Source organism: Emys orbicularis, chromosome 1, assembly GCF_028017835.1.
Source record: "Emys orbicularis isolate rEmyOrb1 chromosome 1, rEmyOrb1.hap1, whole genome shotgun sequence".
NCBI lineage: Eukaryota > Metazoa > Chordata > Testudines > Emydidae > Emys > Emys orbicularis.
In genome coordinates, this window is record NC_088683.1 from 33,548,125 (window position 1) to 33,572,295 (window position 24,171).

Here is a 24,171-nt window from a genome sequence, read left to right on the forward strand (position 1 = left end):
AGGCTGGATCACTTTAAGAAGCAACAGAGGATCCTGTGGCACCTTTAAGACTAAGAGAAGTATTGGGAGCATAAGCTTTCGTGGGTAAGAACCTCACTTCTTCAGATGCAAGAAGTGAGGTTCTTACCCACGAAAGCTTATGCTCCCAATACTTCTGTTAGTCTTAAAGGTGCCACAGGATCCTCTGTTGCTTTTTACAGATTCAGACTAACACGGCTATCCCTCTGATACTGATCACTTTAAGGGAATTGTGTTGTTTGGACTTCTGAGTAATCAGTAAGGTAATAAAGAAGCTATTTTATGCTGGCTTGGTAAATCTAGGTATTGGAATATCCACCAGCTTTATGGGGATTGTCTGCCCCATTCTTTGCAGTTCACCCTAATTGAGTGACCATAGCTGGCTCCCCACTAGGACCCCAGTCACACCCTGGCTGCACCCTGACCACTGGCCACCCTGCTTCTCACCTGCTCGCGCTGCTGCATAGTCCAGCACTGGAGGAGGTGATGTAGACTCATGTGCAGGAGGACTGAGGTCATGGATGGGCCACCACAGAGCACGATGATGCCCATGGGCCCTGCAGGCAAAAGATGTCTCCACGTCAGGTGCCAGACACCCGCAGACTGTGTGCCCCCAAGCTGGGCGGGCGGACCCGGGGGGTGGGGTCAGCGAGGCCCTCAGGGCACGAGACCGAAGTGTACCTGCAGGAGCCCGGCTCTGGTCTGGTTGGGAAGAACGTTGCGACATGAGACGAACAGAGGCTGGCTCTCATGACAGCCTCGATTTGGCGCAGGCCTGCCAGGCAGGCGCGCCATACGCCGACTTGGGGCCGGCCCGGGCCGTGAGTGGAGGGTAACGGCGGGGAGAGCCTCACTCTGGAGCTGGCTGGGGCGGGGACCGAGGGACCCCGGGGGAGCCTGGAGCCAACCAGGGCCAGGGGACGCTGCGCCTCAGCGGAGTCATCCCTCCTGAACTACGAGTCCCACCATGCATTGGGTTCTCGCGCCACCCGAACGCCGTCAGCCCAGGGTCACGAGGCTGTGACCTCGTTTAAACCTACCAATGAGGAAGCTCGATCTGTGACAGTTCTACGTGCGCTTGGCCGCGAGTAATTCAAATGTGCTGCTGCGCGCCGCTTCCCTTTTAAGGGAGCGGGGGTCGCCAGCAGGCCTAGGGGTGCACAGTGCGGCCGGAGGGCTAGAGCCGGTGCTGCGCAGCGTCGGCGGGACGGCCTCGGGGGTGAGGGTGGCCAGGTGGCCTGTGCGGACTGTCGGGGGCAGTGGGGAGGCCCCGGGTGGGTTCACGCGGCGGACTGGGGAGTGAGGCAGGTGCGGCGGGTGACTGGGGGTAAAGGGGCAAAGTTGGGGGGGGTTCCGGGTGGGGTCAAGGAGCGGGAGGATGGGCCCCCGGAGCGGGTTGAAGGCGCGGCGGCCCCCTCCGCCATGGGGTGAAGGAGCGGCTCGAGGGCAGGCCGCCTCCCCCCAGGCGGGGCGAGTGGATGGGGACTTAATACGCAGACTGAGCTGCGAGCTAGCAGAGAGGATGGAGTTTAAGGCACTGTTTGCCTTAGCTACATAATCTCTACAATTTCCTCAGAAAACAACTTGTAACCGAACCCTAACCAGTGTTTAAATTCTGCTAAGCTGGGGGGACCATTCTAACTTTGCTTACCTGAGAGATACATTTGCTGCTTTTCTTTCCATGAATTAAAGGAGTGCACCTATCTTCTATACAATGGACCCCGTTTAATCTTTACTGTGGAGAGGCTCACTTGATTTAGTTTTCACTAAGACATGTTTTAAAAAAAGACTTAATGTTAAAGTACCATGGTACTTAGTACAAATATCTATCTAGGTAGCCCGCAGAAGCTACTTAGATATTTCCCAAAGGGAAAGGGGACACTGCGGAGCTGGCCCAAGCTGCTTGCCTGAGTCCCCATCCCCTGGGCTGGTGCGAACCGCTTGTCCCCCTGCATGTCCTGTTTACTCTTGCCAACTCATCAAGTTGGGTTTAAAAAAGAGACTCTCCTGGTCAAAGTGGGAGATGTGGTCACACTAACTTAGATTACATGAATAGTTTAAACCTGCATTTCTGTACTGGAGATCAAAGTGCTTAGGGGTAACATTGCAGAACTCCATGAACTCTTATCTGTGTGCTGGGCTTGGAGCTTTGCTTTACAGAGTCCCCACCACTATATTTGTAAATTCTTCAGCACTATCTCATTTGACAAGAAGGGAGACTTGAGATTTGTAGAATTTCTGAACCTTGCAGTCATTTGCAGGGCTATTGCTGAAGTTAATCCAGCTCTTTGAAATTACGGATTTCAGAGTTTGCACTTCATTGAACTGCACTACATGTGATTCCCTAAATGCAAACCTTGTCAACAACTTGATTCCTGTACTTCAAAACATGCCTGCAAAATTAAATTTTTGTGAATCTTTTTGAACTCTCTTATTTTGCAGACACTATGGAGGAAGGAAAGGAAATGTCAGTAGGCTGGTCAAGTGATATGACTGAAGAAAAACTGGATGTTTGCAAGAACAGAGGTAGGTGGAAAACTATTGTTTAATTATTTTATTATAACTTTTAGTAAGGGATATACAAGCCTGAGCTACTTTCTAAGATACAGCTACAGTGCAGTTGGGGGTGCAATTTCTAGCTCAGGTAGACATACACACGCAGGCTTTGACTGAGCTAGTAGGCTAAAAATAGCAGTGTAGTCGCAGTAGTGCAGGCAGCAGAACAGGCTAGCTGCCCAAATACATACTTACGGTCTTGGACGGGATTGTACTTGGGCTATGTAGCTATGGCAACACTGATGTTTGTAGCATGCTAGCTTGTTCAAAGATAGAGCATGTATGTCAACCTGAGCTGGAAATTCTACCTCCAACTATAGTGCAGATGTACCCCACATGTTCTGATTATTTAAATCAGTGATTCTGTCACATCTGTTCCATAACCTGCTGTGTAAGCAGTCTTTTCATGGATGGCCTGCTGTTTCCCACTACTTAGATCTTAGTGATTTACTGCAGAGCTCTATAAGAGTTCTTTGAACCACTGGTAGCCTCTGCAACATGTGGTGATGGCGGCATTTAGGGTCTTTCTAATCTCCCTCCTATTTCTACTCTGAAGTCTGCTCTAACAATTTCTTCTTTCCATATCCCAGAGTTTGTCATCCATCAGTTTAACTTCCTTGTTAACTGATGTAAATACCTGATGCTTGACATACTGTATATACTCGTTCATAAGCCGAATATTTTTGGTAAAAAAGTGATGCATCAAAGAGCGGGGGTCAGCTTATAAACGGGTCTACACCAAAATTTTATGATTTTAAACTCTATGGAATCATTTAATTGAATATCTAATACATTGTCGTTTTATTTACCTGGAGCGTCTGCAGGCATGGAGCCCCTCAGCTCCCTGTGGCCGTGGTTCGCTGTTCCCAGCCAAACCGCGGCCACAGGCAGCTGAGGGGCTCCATGCCTGCAGACGCTTCAAGTAAACAAAACGTCCCAACCCGCCAGCGGCTTACCCTGATGGGCCGGGAGCCAAAGTTTTCCAACCCCTGAAATATAGGGTTGGCTTATGAAAGGGTCATATAGTTTTTGCTATTTTTACCTATCCATTTTTGGGGGTCGGCTTATAAACGAACGGGCTAATGAACGAGTATATACGGTACTTCTAACCCCTTCAACTGTGTCCTTTTGTTCCTGCACATGTTCCATTGGAGTTATGCAGCTCCCTCAATCTCTCCTGTTAAAGCTCCTCTGCTGTGGATTAATAATTAACTGTCTCCCTCAATTCAGTGCTTATTCTCTCTTGCCACACACCATCCTTCGCCAGAGGTTGCTACTACTCCTATGCAGATTCCCACGCTTCTATCTTTGGCACTTACCACTTTAGTGTCTAAGATTCACAAAAGCACTTAGCTGCCTAACTGCCACTTTTGGCACCTAAATCCCAGAATCAGGCCCCAATTGGATTCACAGAACCCCTGCTCAGCTGCCACCAAACCCTTTAGGTGCTTGTCAGTGCCAAGTGAGTTCATTTTTTTTTCAGTAAAAGTTCCCTAAGAGCCTCTCAGCAAGTGCACTGCAACCTCACTCCAGGCAACCAGATGCTTAAGCTCCAATGCAATGCACTAATCTGGAGGAAGATAGGCATTCTTTTGCCTAACTCACCTGCAGAGCCAAATCCAATAAGTAGTCTCAGAGCTTGCCTACCAGATTAGGTCCTCATGGATGAGTTCACACAAAATGGAGTGGAGGAAGACCTCCCTTGTAACTCTTAGCCCAGGGGTTAGGAGGTGGGAGATCCACAGTTCAAGTCATTCCCTCCACCTGACGGGGAGAGGGGATTTGAACAGGGATCTGCCACCTCTCAGGTGAGTGCCCTAGGCCAGAGGTCAGCAACCAAAGGTGGCACACGAGATGATTTTGAGTGGCACTCTCAGTGCCCGGATCCCGGCCACCAGTCCCGGGGGCTCTACTACCGGCCTGGGGTCCTACCGCTGGCCCCCTTTCACCTGGGGTCCCGGCTCCACTCAACCCGCTGCCAGTCCCGGCCACCGGTCCCGGGGGCTCTGCAGCAGCCCCCAGTTGTGGACGAGTGGCCCCAGCCTGGGGCAGAGAGGGGTGCAGAAAGGGGCTAGAGGGTATGCAGCTCAGCACCCCCACCTTAAAAATTGTTCCAGAGCCACTGTACTGAGATATTTTTAAGTCCTGATTTGCTGCTTACATCACTATCACATCACATGAACAGTGCACAGCATTTGACGTTGTGCATGCCGTCTGTCGCGATTTTTCCCCCCCCACTGTAAGTTGAGGGGTACATTTAACAAAATGTCAGCTCCTAAGAAAGCAAAGTTAGATGTCCGTTCATTTCAGCCTTCTTGGACAGACACGTTTGGATTTATTCAAAAGAAGGACCGTGCTGTTTGTACTTTCTGTTGTGAAAGTGTTGTTTGTCGCACATCAAGTGTTCGACGACATTTTCAAACGAAGCACGAGAAAACCTTTCTTGACGAAACAGACAAGACTGAATTGATCAAAAAGGCAGTAGCAGGATACAAGAAGCAAAGCAGTGTTTTTAAATGCTTAAGTGTAAGTAAAAATCAAGCCACAGAAGGAAGTTACAAGACTGCACAGTGCATTGCAAAAAAACGGAAAGCCATTTACAGATGGGGAATATATAACAGAATTTTTTCTCAGCAGTTCAGAGGTTTTGTTCAATGATTTGCCAAATAAAGATGTGTATCTAGAACAAAAGAACTGCCTGTCTCTGCCAGAACTGTTGAGAAACGCGTAAGCGAAATGGCAGAAAACATTAACGAAAAGCAGACGACTGCATTAAAAGACACAGCAGCATTTAGCATTGCAGTTGATGAGAGCGTGGATATAAATGACGTTCCATGTTTGGCAGTTGTTGCAAGATATTGTGCTTCTGATGAAATCCAAGAGAAACTTTGTTGCCTAAAACCCTTGTATGGCACAACAAAGGGGCAAGATATAGCGGAAACTTTTGTAAACCATTTTGAAGAACAAGAAGTTGACATCAGAAGAATATTTTGTGTGACAACAGATGGTGCTCCTGTCGTGGTCGGAAAACAGAAGGGATTTGTAAAGTTACTTGAAGATCAAATTGGCTTCCCAACAGTCAATTTTCACTGTATCATCCATCAAGAAAACCTGTATCTAATTCAGAGCTTAATAATGTGATGAATACAGTGGTGCAAATTGTGAATGTCCTTGTTGCTTGATCTGCTTTGACTCACAGACAGTTTCAAGCACTGCTAGAAGAGATGGACAGTGCTTATAATGACATTCCACTTCACAGCAACATTTGGTGGCTAAGTTGTGGCAAGGTTTTGGTGCACTTTGTAAACTGTTTTGATGCAATCAAGGCCTTTTTGTCGGAAAAAGGACAAAACTACCCCGAACTGGATGATGACAAATGGCTGTGTAAGCTCATGTTTCTAACTGACATCACTGGTCACCTAAACGAATTCAACCTCTGTCTCCAGGGTGCAGGGCAAACGGTTCTGGATCTTTATGAAACCTGGAAGGCATTTGTTATAAAACTAGCAGTTTTTCTCGGGATATTCAAACTTCGACTTTCTGCTACTTCCAACACATAAAAGAGCTATCGACACGTTGCACTGTCAGTGTCGATGAGATTGGAATGTACATGCAAGAACTGGAATCAGAATTTTCTGACAGATTTCAAGATTTCCAGCGATTTGGCCCAATGCTTTCTTTTCTAATTAAACCTGAAAAGTTCAACGAAAGCGACTTGGATTTGTCTGTATTTCAGTGGATGGATGTTGAAGATTTTGAAATGCAGCTCATTCAGTTAAAAAGCTCAGAATTGTGGGCATCAAAGTTTGGAGATCTGCGGAATGCACTTAAAGCTACTCTTGGCGCCTCTATTCTGACCTTCTGCACATCCCTGCCAGTGAAATTTAACTGTTTGAAGAAAATTGCATTTGCAATGCTTTCAGCATTTGGATCCACATATACCTGTATGAATAGGTGTTTTCATACATGAAATCTGTCCTCTGTCCCTCTCAGAGCCGGTTAACAACTGATCATTCAGAAGCCTGTGTACAGCTTAAAGTATCCAAATACGTGCCTGACATTGGAAAACTCAGCAAGGAAAAGCAAGGGCAAGGATCACACTAAACTGATAAGATCTGCATTTTAATTTAATTTTAAATGAAGCTTCTTAAACATTTTAAAAACCTTATTTACTTTACATACAACAATAGTTTAGTTATATATTATAGAGAGAGACCTTCTGAAAACATTTAAATGTATTACTGGCACCCAAAACCTTAAATTAGAGTGAATAAATGAAGACTTGGCACACCACTTCTGAAAGGTTGCCGACCCCTGCCCTAGGCTATAGAATATTCTGTTGAGGGGCTCCCTCAGTCTCTCCTGTTGAAGCTCCTCTGGATAAATAATCAACTATCTCCCTCCATTCATTGTATAGGAAGCCTGAGCACGTAACTTGGACTTTGTGAATCCCAGTGATTTTTCTAGGTGCCTAAAAGTTAATGTGGTGACACTCACCGTTACTATGTCTAAGTGTCACCATAGTCTAAGTGCCTCAACTCTTGACATCTCTTCTGAATGTTTGACACCCACCCCGCCACTTGAAGCCCACATCCCTAATCTCAGATCTGGCCTACAGACAAAACTGACACCCTCCACTAGGAACTTTCTCTTTGCCTGGGATCCACTCTGTCCCCTCCTTACCCTCTCCTTTTTTTCCGTATCCCAGTTAGATCTCCCTTCTGCTGCCTTTCAGTTCCAGACAGGCCTTCTCATTCCCTTATTTTCACCTAACTACTGTCCTCTGACTTGTTCTGTGCCTTATTCAAACAAGTCCTCTTATACTTCTTTTGCTGGGAGGGTGGAGGTCTGTCCTAGTTTTCCTAGTTACTACTGTATCTCATTTCCCCTCATCTCCTTTGCCTTTTAAACATTTGACAACTGGTTTACATTTCACCCTTCTATTTCTCTTCCAGCTCTGACCCCTTCCAGTCTGGTGCTTTCCCACTTCACCAAAACTGCTCTGATTAAAATAGCTTTCTCACTTTCCTGCATCTTTCTGCTGCCTCTAAACTCAATAACATCCTCTCTTCAACTGCAAACTTCTTCTAGGGTGAAATTTAGTAGCTTATTTTAATTATTTCAGTTGAGTGCAATGCAAAAGGAATGGGTGATAAAGAAACCACCCTTAAGCTGAATATTTTCTGACCGTCATCTTGACATCTGTTCCATTTCAGTGTTAAAAGTAGCCTTGGTCACTTTCCCCATGGGCTCTCAATGTTTTTGCTTTTACAACCTTCTCCTGATTTTAAATGTTTCTCTTCCCTGTTGCTGTGTGACTGTTCCACAAACAAACTTTCTACTGAAATAAGAGCACTGGCTATGCACAAAGTGCTGTTAAATGCACACTAAAACTAAGATATTTTTCTAATCTTTCAGTTTTAATAATGTTAAGTGTTACTTGAAACAATTAAACATGGTCAGAAAGACGTGTGGTTATTTTTAATTATCTGACCTAATAACTTGAACTATTGTCACAGTTAATTTTAAAGACAACTTGGCAATGTCTTTGGAATGACTACAATTGGGGTGTGAACTTAATGAAGATCAAGTAACTACTTAAAACATTATTAGAAATAACTAAAGGTTAAATTTGTTAAGGCTAATGCCAACTGGCAGTGTTAGAAATATACTGCAATGCAAATTGTATAAATCCCGTAACTACAGCGATAGCCACAATTAATGAGATTGTTATACTTTCAGACTTTCCCCTTCTAACTGATGAAAAATTTGATTTTGACCTTTCACTGTCTCCTGCAAGGTAAGCTAAGTGTTTAAGAGCAAGTACATATTTGAAGTTCAAAGGATTTTACAATATCTTGACTGTCTTGTCTGTCTTACAGTGGAAATGAAGATGAAGTTTTTGTTGGACCTCTTGGACATAAAGAAAAATGTGTTGCTGTCAGTATTGAAGCAACTAAAGATGCTGAAGAAAAGATCTCGCAAATCCCTGATGATAAGCTTGTGTGGAGTCCTCTTACTGGAGAGAAATTTGTAGAAATTTTTAAAGAAGCTCACTTGTTAGCACTGCAGCTAGAAAGTGGCAACAAAAATGAACAGAACAAAGTCACCCAATCAGAAGGACCAAAACCCAAGGTTATAGAAAAATTTGTGCAAGCATCCAAGTCAAAACTAAAAATCTTTCAAAAAGGAAACATAGAAAAAAGCCCCAGGGCTATTAAAAGGGAGACATACTGTGTGTGGGACAGCCCAATTTGTCAACTGCCACCTTCCTTTCAGAAGCGTTTAGATTTACCTGTGACTGCAGTTGACAAAACTCCTCCAAACACATCTAGTCCAATTAAAATCCATAAATTTCCTAAAATATCTGTTTCACCTCTAGCCCGAGAACAGCAAAGTGATGAAAAAAATAAAAAGGCAATAAGCAAATTGCACACAAAGGCTTCATCTGCTCTTGGAAAAAGCCATCAACTGACAGTAGAAAAGGTAAAGAATTTTCTTCTGGATAACTTAATACTCAATAAAAAAACATGGTTGAGATAAGGGACTGTTTAAATCTGCAAGCTTTTGTTTAACAACTTTCTTTTTTAATGCATCTCTCCATTGTTTGAGAGAATCTCAAATAGGAAACTGACTTGACACAAAGAGCTGGTAAATGCTATTGGAAAGAAGAGTTTGTTTGTGCATTACATTTATGCTTACAAATGTGGGACCTACCTTTTCTTAAAATAGGTAACAGCCACTGCAGTGTCTAGGGAGTAACATGGGCTGAAAGAATCTCATAGAGACTAACTTGCTGCAGAGGTGATCGCCTTATGTTGATTTATCTGACTTAAAGCCAATTTCAATAAATGCGAACATAGTCTATGCTGGATTTAACAACTTTAAAGTCTAATAGAGTCTAAAGTTGAGAACTTGGAATTTTTAATGTCTAGCAATCCACATATTCGGTAGATGCAATATGCTTTTCTGTTGGCTGGTATAAAAAATATGGGTTACTGAATAAATCAGCTCATGCAAAATCTTTGGAGCTACTGAAATTGTAATAGCTTTCAAATAAATTTAAAATGTTAATCTTACAGCCAAAACCAGGGAAAAAACATTTGAACAGCATGGGGTCATCTGAAGATCTACTCTCTGACAAATCCAGTGTTGCTTCAGATGTATGTGACTCGTCATTCAGTGGGAGTTCATCATTACAAGACAAGCAAGTTCTTCCTTCTCAAAGCAAGGTAATGGCAAGTGTTAATACAACTGCAGAGTGAATATGTTCTTAGGGTGCTGGTACTCTTACATATATAAAAATGGAGACGACAAACCTAGCTTTCTGACTTAGATTTAATGCCATAGTCTTGTCTTATAATGAATTCAAGGTAAAGTTTCTATTCTACAATTGCAATTCTTGGGTGGCTAAGTTATACATGAAGTATTTTTCTTACATTTGTAACAGAGAATTGTTCTTAGTGCATCAACAGATAGTTAGATATTGTTTTAACATGAAATGTAGTATGTAATATTAAGGGGCAGGGAAATGCAGATAATAGACCTCATAGGAGGCTTGTGGATTAAAGCCTTTACTCTTCATGGTCACCTATTGTGCTACTTGGAAAGACTGTCATTTTTCTAGCATGGAAGCAGAATAGCAGTGACTCTAGCTACATCAGAAGCCAAATTCTAGGAACCATAGCACTACAATTTAAGTACTCATGTCTACCAAGAATGTGTCTAACCTGTGGAATATAGTTTGTCTCAATTTTGTTAAAACTTGTACAACGTTGCAAGCCACTTAATATTGCCTATACTGTTTCCTATTCCCCCTGCCCCTCCTCCCCCAAGGGGCCTGATCTCTTGGCAGTGGATATAGTTAAATGAAATATTGGCCACTCTCACCAGATCTGACCCTAATAGAACAGTCTTAGTTATAACAGTCAAACTTGCTCAATCACTTTCCCTAAGAAAAGAATTGTAATAACATGGGATATTGGATGTGAGGCAGGGAAAGATGCTTATTACTTCAAAAATAGCACTCCAATGTACTGTCCCATTAATCTTCATTTCTATATACTTAGAATCCATCTTAAGAATATACTTGAGCTGGGGACGGGGAGGGAACACCATCGGGCTAACAATCAATTTCTGAGACGCATCCTATTCCAGTTCTACATAAGAACTTAGGTACCATACAAATGTATTTTTTTTTTTTTTTTTTTTTGCTTCCCAGCAGTCTGCTTTTTACTTAACTTAAACATTTTAAAACAGGATTATAGAACTTGTCCCTGGGACAAACGAACCCAGAGAACAGTGATGCATAATGATGTAGAAATCTAACAAATGAAAATGTTTTTGTGCTTGCTTAATGTCTTTTGGACAGTTAAATAAATTAGACTTCTTTATTCACAGTTTGGGTTAAGGAAGACACAGTTAAAACCTCCTAGTGCTGCTAATGGTCCTCTAAGAAAGAACACCTCATCTTCATCGTCGTCATCCATTTCCAGCATGAACTCCAGTTTGAATTTAAGTTTGTCTGTCTCTCCCAAAGGGGGAAATGGTAATAATTAGCATAGAGATGCAGCATGCAAATCACTTTAAACTTAAAATAACTAATGGGGTGTTTTTGACTTGCAGGTTCCAAAATGTGTTTGGGGCTGTCTGTATTTCTTGCCGATTCAGAACACTAGGCTGTCTTTGGGGTGGAGTTTGGAGTGTTGTTGCTGTATTGTTCCCAGGATATGAAAGGCAAGGTAAGTGAGGTAATATCTTTCATTGGATCAAGAAGGTACAAGCTTTCAATAGCTTTTCAAGGTACATAGAGCTCTGCGTACCTTCTACCAACAGAAGTTGGTCCAATAAAAGATATTATCTCAGCCCCTTGTCTCTTTGGTGTTGAGAACAGGTGAATAAAACTTCATGTAGGCTGACAGTGTGGTAGTTAGTTCAAGTTCTTGACTTCTAGCACTTTGATTCTAAAATCTGGTTTAATTCATGAGGCTAATATCTACAAACCAGGATCTGACACAATTACATGATAGGCTTCTTGGTGATGACTTAATTTTTTTAAAATATTTTTTTAAATAGTCCATAATGTTTCCTTTCTGGTTAGAATTATGTCTAGCCACAGGAACCTCTAAGTGCCACAGTGTAACGTGATCTAGAGAACAAACAACATTATGAAATAGAGAAGAGTGGGGAGGTGGAAAAGTCTGTTACTCAAGCCCTGATTTTTTTCCTCCAAAGCCCCACATAGTAAACTTTTACTCATGGCAAACTTAAACAGTAATATCACAAAGGTTGTGGTTAACACAAAAGCAGGGAGTAATGCAGTTGTCAAAGCTTTATCAGGACTTATTAGAAACTACAGTGGAATACAATAGCTTACAGTTCCTTGATCTATTGTAAAAAAAAGACTAAAGCACAAATCTCTAACATTATTTCATATTTAAACATTTGCCTATCATTAAGATAGAAGCAGTCGTTGTTCTACCTGAAGAGTATCAAAACTTGGAAGCCTTTCTGAACTTCATGTTTTAAAGTTCTGTATTAGCTTTTTACACTAAACAAACACGCACCATATCTCTGTTCTCTGTCCCTGTAGCTGTGCACTCTGTTTTTAATACATGTCGGCAGGCTGTATTTCCTGTTAAAACTTAATGACAGAACCCTAGAAATCACACTGCTGCCCAACTTACATCTGGAACAGAGGTTCCCAAACTTTTCTTATTGCATACCCCCTTCCAGATCTACCAACTGCTTGCGTACCCCTACTCTTCTCATCACTGATACTTTGTGTGTTGTTCTTAACACTACCTGTCTTTAGCCATCTGTCCATATTTCACTGTTACATACAGATATAGTGTGACGTATACAACTGAAAATAAAACCCTAAGTTCTGAGCTCAGTTAGACTGGACTGTTGCTGGCCAACTGAACCCGCACTGTACGGTGATTGGAGGTCTCTCTGTATCTGTGTTCTCATTGGTACATCTTGAAGTAAATTAACTACTGTATTTTATATAACAAATTCCCACAGAATTTTAAAGCTTTGTCTAAGTAGCTTATTATGAAAATGCAATAAATAAAATCCACCCACAATTTCTCCCATGTACCCTCCACCCTGAGATGTCTCACATACCTGCAGGGGTATGCATACCACAGTTAGGGAACCCCTGTTATAGGGGAAAACTACTACTTAATACTAGTTAACTTGCATATGCTGTTATATCTTCTGTAGTAATCCAAGGTGGTAATAGACTGCACTGTATCTTTAGTGGGCAGTTATTTTAGAGTTGTGACCGATCTTATCTGTATCCCATGTGATTGATTGATTTATTTATTTTGAGCGGGTGAGGAGGAGGGACAATTTTTTTTTTTTTTAAATAAAACTGAATTAATGAGTAAAGTTGCAGGATATAATCAGATCTATTTCTAGCATAAAATTTGACCTCTATAAAGAGATCGAGTCAATGTTTAATGAGCAACTGATATCTTTAATATGTATCCAAAAATGGATTTGCAGAAGTATATGGATAATGTATGTGGCTAAACTACTTATTTATTCCAAACAAAATGAGTCCCTGCCCTCAATTGCTCATAATGAAAGAGAGGGAGAGGAAAACATGCTCCTAATTTCTTGTGAACTAAGAGGTTCCCTGTTTCAGGAAGTGAAGAGAAAGAGGCACCTGGAGGAGATGAAAGTATTTTGGCATGCATGATTGGGGAAACATTCCAAGTGTAGTGGCCTGCATAAGTAAGCACTGAAGTCTTTGAGAAAAGTGAAGTGTGTTTGGGGGGGAATAATAGGGTCCAAAGAGAATGTTAAGTGACCACAGATGAACTGTAGGCAGGGAGAAGAACTGTGTAGAGTCTTGAAAGGGAGAACAAAACTAAACTCTAGCCCAGTCAACAACATAACGTATAGATATGGTGTTCCCAAATTTGGTTCGCGGCTTGTTCAGGGTAAGCCCTGGGCGGGCCACAAGACGCTTTGTTTACCTGAGCGTCCACAGGTACAGACGCTCGCAGCTCCCTGTGGCTGGGAATGCCCACTGGGAGCTGCAAGCAGCCGTACCTGCGGACGCTCAGGTAAACAAAGCGTCTCGTGGCCCGCCAGGGGCTTACCCTGAACAAGCAGCGAACCAAGTTTGGGAACCTCAGGTATAGATAATAAGGAAGTCACTATCAGGAAGTATAATGCAAGACTGTGCTATTGGAGGACACAGCTTAATAAGTTTAATAAAACTTCAATTCAATGGGGAAAAGTTTAGTAGCACATGTCTTGGAAATACTTAATGTGAATGACTAGAAACTGTCTAGCAAATCCAATTAGTCTAATTGAAAAACTAAGATTTTAAGTGAATAAGTAGAATATTGAAACTTGTCATTTTAAAAAAAAGTTAACTTTTAAATACTCTTAACTAGCACAGGTAAGGAGACTTCATTGAATGTCCCTTAACATATGTATTTCAGGTAGCCGGGGCAACTACATTGAAAATACAAGTTATGCTTAAATATACCTATAAAGAAGGCATATTTAAGTGCGTCTCAAAATACCTTACTCTTGTTTCATTTGACCTGGAAGCTGATATTCTGAATCATGTCAAGGAGGCTTTTCTGCAGCATCAAAGACAAATAACCACTTTGTAGACTTTTCCTACAGTTTTTGCTCTTCTAGGATTTCAAAACTAGTGACTAAAAAGTGGAAAAATCTGAAACCTTTAAATTGTAACAACTGCATAGTTCAGATGCTTGAACACCTATCACAAATCATTGCATAATGTTTTCGTATCTTCAGCTGCACTTGAGTAAACTTAGACTCTCTTGTAAATAGTTTAATGTACCTTGTAACCAGTTGAGGGAAAAACAACTAGCAATTCAGAAGTATAAATATGAGCTTTCTATCTTTCAGCTAAATCAAACGTCTCTTCAAAAATTTCTGTGAGCAGCTCCAAACTCTCATCTAGCACAAAAAGACTGGCTATGGTTAGACCTATCAGAATGTCATCTGTGCAGGCTGTCCATTCTGATGTGTCCTGCAAGCAAACAAGATCCGTTAGTACTCCCAGAATATCTACTGCTGGGAATTTAGCCAAGTCTTCAGCTTCTGTGACAGGATCCCAAACTCTAGCCAGTGGAATTCAGAGACTGAGCTCAGTTCCTAATCTGCAGAAGATATCTCAGCAGAACAAAGATGGAAGTGCAGCAAAAGAAAACACATGCCCAAAAGACAAGGCTAAAGTTATAATCACACCTTCAAATCAGATTAAGGTCCCTAAGAGATGTGGAGGTAAGCACACATTTTGGAAGGCTGTTTTTTGTGTTAACTTGGCTTTTAATTTTAACATTTCTTTGAATGCTCCTCACAGTATGTGCTAATTGAGAGTGAAATTTGTCTTTATTTGTATATTGTTCCAAAGCTGTTGGGATGGAATGAATCATGTGACTTGTAGTTGAGGTGTTATCTATATTAGTTTAGTTTTCAACTATAACAAATAGGTAATAACATAGAGTAATATTTTTCTTTTCCCTTAGGTTCATCACCAGAAAATACAGCATCAAAAATAATGGAGCCAATCCGATTATTATCTTGTGGCACATTTGGAAGGTAACATTGTAATTAGAACTTAACAGGTCACTTGCATGTTTTTCTTAACTATACCTACATTTAAGAGTGTTGTACCAAGCAACTATGTAATCTAAGTGCAGTTCTAATTACTTTGAAAATAACATTGTGAGATTTCTATACTCTTATAGTGACTTCCAGCTTACTCTGCCCTTCCACAAGTAAAAATGTTAAAACTCACCCTGGGATATGAAAGTCAGTTTGGCTTTCTTGGGATTGGGTAACATAAATACCTAACTGGAATTCATTGACAATTCTGATGTGTAAGGAAACAGAATCGGCTTTCACATAGCAGTGATATTTCTGCAGTGCTAATGAGGTGGTGTTTTTTTGTTTGTTTGTTTGTTTTGTTTTTTGTTTTTTTTAAGTCAGGTCTGAATATATTCAGGAAGCAAATCTATTGAGGGCTGTTTTCACATAATACCTGTTCACTAGAGAAGTGCACTTCAAGATTCTGTTACACTGAGTGCTCTGCTTCCTCTTCTGTCTCAAATTAATCTGAAATTTTCACAAAATGAAGGTTTGAAACATCTGTTAACTGAACCTTATCTATGAGGATGTGACCAGTTCCAACATAATACAGCAATCCACTTTTAATGTTCAGGTTTAGTTATCCTAACACTTTCATAACTGTTTGTGTTCTTAAGCCTGCCTTATGTTATTTATTTCTGTTGTCTGACTAGTATTCAGAAAGAAGTTGTAACACGTTTCTAGAAGCTTTCAGTTAATGTATGCTGCATGTTTTCCTGCAGTGGTGTGGCTGTTTGCACTCCTGTCAGACCTTCCGAAGATGGGGCCTCGCAGAACTCTTGTCTTAGTTCCAGGTCCATTTTAATTACTCCAGCCAGTATAAAACGTTCTGCTCTGCCTACACCCGCCGGTCGTCGTATCTCAGGAATTCCAGCAATGACTCCTAAAACTTTGCCAAGATCTGTCTCCTCTCCACATTTTATGTCTGTTCGTCAAGTCTCCAGTGTGTCCGCCAGAAAGACTCTTGCAGCTGGGTAAGAAACCGCAGGTGTAACATGGCCCTATTGAAGTCTATTAAAACTCCTGTTGACTTCAGTGGGAGAAGGATATTGTCCAGATGTTCAGACGCCGTATGCTAGCATGTAAGAGATTTCATCTACTGTTGAGTAGACGCATGCCCAAGTAACTTGCAAAATAACACAGCTATACTTGTTAGTTCTTTCCAACATAAATCTCTAACATGGTTTGGTTTGCCTGAATCCTTAAACCAAGGGATAAAGTTAGACTCTTGTAAAAATAGTGACGATAAGCACATCTTAATCCGTCACTTGACCACATCGTCAAACTACCTATGAATCAACTTGAATTATGTGCATCATAGAACTTGTATTTGAGGAATTCTGCTGCTTTCAGCCAGCTTACTTGACGTACTGAATAGAAAGTGACTGCAGAAGTAACTTTGTGTTCCAACACAATGATACTTCCAGCTATATGAAAGATAATGCAGGATCTAAACATGGCAATACTTTCTAGATGAGGAAAGCAAACAGGCAGTTAAGTCAAATGAATTATTTTTAAGTTCTGTTTAAGTTACACTTTAACTTTAAGGTATTGACCAATCTTATGCTGTCACCATTATAAAATCTGGCATCCTAAAAGAGGCCAAGGATTGAATTAAGACTGAACTATTCTTGCTCCATGAGGTGGTCTTTCCATGCCATAGTTGAGACTGGCTAGGTACCAAGGGGAATCTGGGCAGCACCACCACAATTCTGTACCTGTTCTGTGGAGGGGATGCAGTCTCTTCTATAGCTGTCAACCCAAAATCTTTTCACAAGCTCTAAATATATACACAGCTTAAACTAGTATTTATGGCAGCTTCATGGTGCTGGTTCCCCAGAATAAAATTTAACTAACCTTATATTTCACGTTGTGCCCAAATAAAACCTTTTGTTCCAGTGTAAGCCAAGCATCATCATGCCTGTCTCAAATCTCTCAAATGTTCAGTTACTTCCTCAAACTACAAATACAAAATGCTCTTTCTTCCCAAAACCCTCCCCTTTCCCAACTCCACTATCCCACAGATTAAGCTTGCAACTTTGGAATCCTCCAATTTGTCCAATTTTGTACTTTTCCCTTCACCAGGGATTGGACTGAACCAGTTCAGTGACATGCAGTACCGACACTTCTCTGATATAGCAGTCTCTGCATAAGCTTAAGCTAAAATTTTCAAATGTGGTATCCTAAAATTATTCACCAAATATGGATTGCCCATTTTTCTTGTACACTGTAGACCACTTTGACTTATCTATTTAAATTGTAATTCCTCAGGGCAGGAACAGTGTCTTTATGTTCTGTGAGATGTCTAGCATGCTTTTAGATAATGAATAAATAAGACGTTATATTCACAAAATGGAGAAAAATAAAGCTATCAAATGGCACTCTAGCTTTTGCTGGGCAGCTAAATGACATGAACCTTTAAGAGGTGTTCATTAAGCATTACTATTAAATACTTGCCAACTTTACTTTCGCCCAGTTCTAAACAGGCAAAGGACACCAAGACACAAGTGTCATCATTTGAAGATGATGACTTATCTCCTCCACCTATGATACCTCTTACACTTGTCTTTTCACCAGAAAAGACTACTGAAATAGCACAGAATGAAATACAAAAAGAGACTGAAATACAAAAACAGCCAGCTGAAGGAGCACAAACTAATGAGGTAGGTAAACTGAATCTATTTTTCCCTCTTGTAAAAGCTGACGTTGAGTGAACTGTATGAAAATGTGAGCTGTCTACTAACTAAAAACTTGCTCAAATTTTGAAGCGATCTAGATTAGGCATATATGTGCCCTCTAGTGCTTGTTTATCATACCACTGAACAACATTTCTTCATTGGGATAAATGTTCCTGGAAAACTAATTTCCGTCACCTGCACAAATAATTGCAGGTCAAATTTAAATTTGCACTCCCAGTTATCTGCACTGGAAAGTCCTTGTGTATTTATGAATCCAATCATGAAACACAATACAATGTGGGGTAATTCTAATCATAATTATGCAATATATCTGGTTTTGGACAGTATTGAATGTCTATAGAGAACTGTTCAAACCATAAGAAAAAAAAGTCTAAACTCATATTTGCTGGAATAGCAACTTGCTTGCGGATATCAGTCATAGACCAAACTAACAATTATTCATTGTTAGTTCAGCTGTAGTTATTGTCTCTGGTATTCTGTTTACTGAATGCTGGAAGCTTGCTGTGGATTTTGTTTGATGTATGTAAATACTGGATAACAATCAAATTGGATAGAGGTGTGACTAAAGCTAGTAATCTTATAGAACTGTTTCTTTGTCAAAATGTTGTCAGATCAGTTGTAGGTACAAGGTTAAAACTGAATTGAAAAACTGAAATATGAAACAATCATATTTTGAAAAATATTCTCTAGCACTTACATAATACTTTACCACCTCTGCTCTGCACACTAATCCTCCCCTCATCCACCAAGCTATGCTGCCTTTAGGATGGTCTACATATAACCTACAAACCTAAGAATTGCTGGTTGCTTTTTGTGGCTTTTCCCTGTAAGTCAATAACTGACTTACCTACATTCTTCTGAAGGAAGCACAATAAACAGAGGAAAATAAACTATTTACTATTTCTAGGTCTTGCTGGTAGATATTGGAATAGATAAAACTCCCATTGCAGCTTTGGAATGTGAAAGCAGACCTCTCATTGACCTTTCTAATACTCCAGAAGTGAATAAAGTTATTCCATTAAAACCTAGTGTGGTAGGACAGGTAAGGTATCTCAATCTTATCTCAATCATTTGTTTCCATAAATGCATAAAAATAGTGCAAAAAACAATTGTTTGGTTGTATGAATTTGTATGTAGAATAGTTATTTCTCCCCTGTAACAATGTATTGTATATGAAATATGCTTGGCACTAGTACCTTATATTTAATCCAACACTCTTATTTAAGATGAATCCAATTTATGGATTCTTCTTGCAGTCTCTTCCCTTTCAATCTCTAAGGTGAGTGATCATTTTGTTGTAAAACACAGCTATGAATGAGCATCAGTTCATGAATCAAGGATCTTAATTATTCAGCTTTGCATGGCCCACTCTTGTTGTGCTGTTTTTTGGAAGTCAAAAAACTAGCTGCATCAATTATTGTTGTGGAAACACAGCTCTGTGCAGGCTCACTACACTTCTCTTAGTAGCAGTGGCATGTCATGACACTTTTTTTTAATACATTTTGTGAGGTTGTACAAGGGACTGGATAGAATCAGCCCATTGACACAGCCAGTCAGGAAGTCATATACAGAGCTTTCATATTCTTGTAGAAATTAATTCTGAGGCACACCACTGCTTACTAGCCATGAACACCAATAAGGCTAGAGTATGTTCCTGCTAATCTTCTCTGCTGTGAGACCATGTCTGTCAAAACCCCTAACCTCAGCACTGGTTTTCAGAACTGCACCAATTCAGACCAGTTTGGCATGTGGAGGTTTGTGTAAAATGGCCCATCACTCCTGATGTGGTCACGACTCTTCAAAAGTCAAAGCAGCTGAGGCTTGACTTTGGCTTTAAAAGTAGCTTGGTCACTAATGTGCAGGGCAATGGAGACTCTTGGCTTTCCCTCCACTGGAGCCAATATAGAAAAGCAGATATGGTAGTAGTGCACACTGACAATATTCCTAGTGTTTTCAAGGCACATTTGCACACGTTGAGTGTAGGACTTAACTAAGTAGTCATTCCATGACTTTAAAAGATGTGTTTAGGAGGGAATGGTAAGGGGAGTAAGCTATTACCAAAATCTGTTACTGTGATTCCCTGAAACAAATGGTGCTTTTTAGGGGACAACAACTTGATAAAAACATCTGGTGAAAGTGCTGGTGCTTTTATTTTACTAATAAGTAAGGCCCAGATCCACAAAGAGACATGAGTGTCTAGAAAAATCACAGGAATACTGTGATCTGCAAAGCCTGAGTTAAGAGTAGGACCAGGGGTTAGGGTACTCGTCTAGGATATGGGAGCCTACCAGTTTAAGTATCCCCTTCTGCCTGGATGAGGGGATTTTATATCCATTTAATCCGTACATTTAAACAGGAGTCTCCCACTTCTCAGGTGAATGCTCTAACCTTTGGGCTGTGAGATACTCTGATGTCAGTCTCTCCTGTTGAAGCTGTTTCACTTTGGATAAAAGAACAGGAGTACTTGTGGCACCTTACAGACTAACATGGCTGCTACTCTGAAACCTGTCACTTTGGATAAACACTTAGTCATTGAAGCAGGGGGACTGGATCTTGGGTCTCGGGTCTCGCATATCGTCAGTGACTGGTCTAACCACCCAGCTATAGGGCCCTTCTCATGCATGTGTGCTCTCTCTCTGGCCCAGTTACACTTATTTTCTACAGTAGTTCCACTCTTTAAGAGTAAGAGGGGTGTGTGACATTCCCCAGGGTACAATCTGGACTGATGGACAGCTGTGTCCCCCTCAGTTCTCCAACATGGAGTGCCTTTTACACTGCTTTGCTGTGAGAGCAACCACTCCTGGTCTGCTTACATAAAGCATGTTATCATTAAATCACTACCAGCTATACTGTATGAGTGCTACAGTCAGCCACCCTGGAATTACATTACAGGGCAACACTAGAAAGCGCCTAGTCCCAAAATGTGCATTTCCCCCCAAAATGTGCATCTTGTACCGCCCAGCCCCTTCTGGACAATACAAGCTCATATATAGTCTGTCATTTCATTAATAGAAGATGATGTGCACAAATCTTGTTCTCTCAAGTGGAATTTGCCAAACACTTCAGTCCAAACACACTGGTTTAGATAAAACAAGTTTATTAACTATGGAAACATCGATTTTAAGTGATTACAAGTAATGAGGCATAAAAGAATTTGTTACAAAGAAATAAAAGGTAAAACATGACTAACACCTAACTTAACAAGTTAAGTGAATTCAAAGCAAAAGGTTTCTCTCACCACATGTTCTAGCAGTCTTATTGGCTGAATCTTTCAGCCACGATCCCTTCACAGTCTAATAATGCTTCCTTTGACCTTTTTCAAGTGTTGTCGATGCTGTGAGTAGAGATGAAGGGAGAGAGATCCTTTGGGGGGTTTTGTTCCGCATTTTTATCTTTTCCTCCTCTATTGAGAATCATCTCCAGCTGGGGTGCAGGAGACTGAAAGTCTGTGGAGTCGGGAACTTCCAGCTGTTTTTTTTTTTTTTTTTTTTTTGACAAGATGTAAATTTCTTGCTCAGATCCTTTTTCCTGCCAAAGAATGGGCGCTTAACCAGATGTTAGTCCATTTTATTTTGTTAACACCTGGCTCAGGCATCAGTTTTGCCTTTTGTATTTGAGGAATTGGTCTAAACTTGGAATATGTCTCAGTAATGCTATACAATGTTGCCACACATTTTACCAGGACAATAATGATCAGCACATGATGAATTTTCTGATGATACCTCACAAGGCATACTTTGTACAAAATCCATTATAGTTTTGTAAAAAGAGTTAACATTGGGATACAAACTATCATGTGGGGTGGGAGGGGGAAGGAGGAGGGAAGAGGGGCAGGTAGAACACATGTCTCTCTTTGGCATCTCCCAACAGCTAGTGGAGGTGGGGGGTGACCTACCATCCTGGCTTTTGTGAATCCCATTTTTAGGCACCCCTCTCCCTCTGTTGTACAGGAAATCTGAGTACCTAACTCTGGCTTTGAATCCCAGTGATTTTTTTGTTTTTTTTAATCTTCTAAGCACGTAAATGCTAGGTGTTGCACGGCTCAGTGTCACAACAACTGATTCACAAATGGATTTTAGCCCTCAGACTCAGTCCCCATGTATTTTGCATAAATTCTTAGTGTAGCAAGAAAACTAGAGATCAAAAGCAAGTAAAATAGGTATGATTTTTTTTTTTTAACCTTTAGGAGCTAATTCAGTCCTGATAGACTAGCATTCTTTGATACCTTGGATCAAAGTCTTTGGGGCAGAGACTAGGTCTCCTTTTGTATAGCACCTAGCACAAGTGGCTCTGATTGGTGCATGTGGGTTCTGCTAATATTAAACTTTTACAGTTGGGTAGAGAGGCTCTAAATTGAACATCTAAGTGTGGTGTAGGTATTTGTCTTCAGGCACTTGAAGAAAAGATCTTTGACTTAATAGTACTGCTGATGTTCTAGAAGTTAACTGCACTACCATTAGGGCAGAGGTGGGCAAACTACAGCCTGCGGGCCACATCCGGCCCGCAGGACCGTTCTCCCAAGCCCCTGAGCTCCTGGCCCGGGAGGCTAGCCCCCGGCCCCTCCCCTGCAGCCTCAGCTCACTGTGCCCTCTCTGGGTGGTGGGGCTGCGAGCTCCTGGGGCAGCGCAGCTGCAGAGCCCGGCCTGACCCAGTGCTCGTGCTGCGTGGTGCATAGCTGGCTCCCACCGGGCGGCGCAGCTGCCTGTCCTGGTGCAGCTGCGCCGCCAGCCACTGGTGCTTCAGGCAGCACGGTAAGGGGGCAGGGAGCGGGGGTTGGATAGAGGGCAGGGGGGTTTGGGGTGGTGGTCAGGGGGCAGGGGTGTGGATAGGGAGCAGGAGTGGTCAGAGGGCAGGGAATGGAGGGGTTGAATGGAGGCGGGGGTTCTGGGAGCGGTCAGGTAGAAGGGGTGGTTGGATGGGGCAGAGGTCCCAGGGGCGGCAGTCAGGAGGGGGGGGGGTTGGATGGGGCGGCGGGAGGCAGTTAGGGGCGGGGGTCAGGGGCAGTCAGGGGCCAGAGAGCAGGGGCAGTGGATGGGGTCAGGGGCCAGAGGGGGTTGGATGGGACAGGAGTCCCGGGGCGGGGGGGGGGTCGTCAGGGGCAAGAAGCAGGGGAGGTTGGATAGGGGGTAGGGCCGGGCCACTCCTGGCTGTTTGGGGAGGCACTTTCTGAAACCCAATGCAGCCCTCAGGCCAAAAAGTTTGCCCACCCCTGCATTAGGGTAACTGGCTGAAGTTACCTGTGTTCCTGATAGTCCTATGTGTATAGTAACTATCAGGCCAAGATACTAGCTAAATCTTATGTCACTTCATTTGTGTCTTTCAGCTAATAGATTTGAGTTCTCCTCTTATCACCCTGAGTCCTGAAGTGAACAAAGAGAATCTGGATTCCCCTCTGCTGAAGTTCTAAACTAAACCTTAGCTAAACCCAAAATTTATCTTGGGACTAGCATCTGCAATTTTGATTTGATATATTAGCCATCTGAATAGGACTGTGTGGAGTGAATATCATGCAATAAAATCCCTTTAATGTACTACTTGAATGTAACTTGTGTTGACAAAATGGAACTAGAATAATCTGTTCAGCAAATCCAAATTGGGAGCACTTGATTAACATGACTGTCTTCGTGCATTGTTGCAGATCCATGTAGTTTAAAAAAAAAAGTGCTGTATGTCTGCTTTAGTAAAATTATTTTAAGTCTAATTATACATAACAGTAACCTTTTTCTAAAGGTTTGCTAGTAAATAAAATGATAAGTACTAAAATTAAACTGAAAATTAAAGCTAATGTGGTAGTTATCTTTGTATCTAAGGGATTTTAATGGTCTGTATACATATGAAACCATAGCAAGTCTGGAAATAAAATGTTTTTGGGCCAACAAATGTGTTACATGCTAATTGTGCCATGGAATATTTCAGGAAGCTAAAATAACTACATTCAATAAAAGAAGCTGGATCTAATGGTGCACTTACACATAATCAGGATACTGTTAAAGGTGGTAATGTCAGAACTTTGCAAAGTTCATATAAATTGAACTGCCTGCACTGAAGGCTTTTTCTGTAACAGATTTAGAAAATGGAAAAAATGGGATCAGAGTGAAAACTGCATTAGGCTAATTTTAAATTCTGATAACTTTGAGGTAGGGGAATATGGCAGGAACAGATAAAACAATAATGAGGTCAGCTGTAGAAAGCAAAGTAAAGGATGGGATTTGACAGCCATCTGGTCCACTGTATGAGAGATGTAATTCTAGAT

General features: G+C 41.5%; 1 protein-coding gene across 1 annotated transcript; it reads left to right on the forward strand.

Annotated features, from left to right (window-relative positions):
* Positions 1-1,226: 1,226 nt before the first annotated feature.
* On the forward strand, positions 1,227-23,325 carry GTSE1 (G2 and S-phase expressed 1). The gene is made up of 12 exons (XM_065422945.1): positions 1,227-1,237; positions 2,461-2,544; positions 8,317-8,374; positions 8,457-9,060; positions 9,657-9,806; positions 10,975-11,122; positions 14,476-14,853; positions 15,099-15,171; positions 15,942-16,193; positions 17,696-17,882; positions 18,826-18,960; positions 23,242-23,325. Exons 2-12 carry the CDS (start codon positions 2,466-2,468, stop codon positions 23,323-23,325), a joined length of 2,148 nt encoding a protein of 715 aa, XP_065279017.1. The 5' UTR covers positions 1,227-1,237; positions 2,461-2,465.
* The last annotated feature ends 846 nt before the right edge of the window (positions 23,326-24,171 follow it).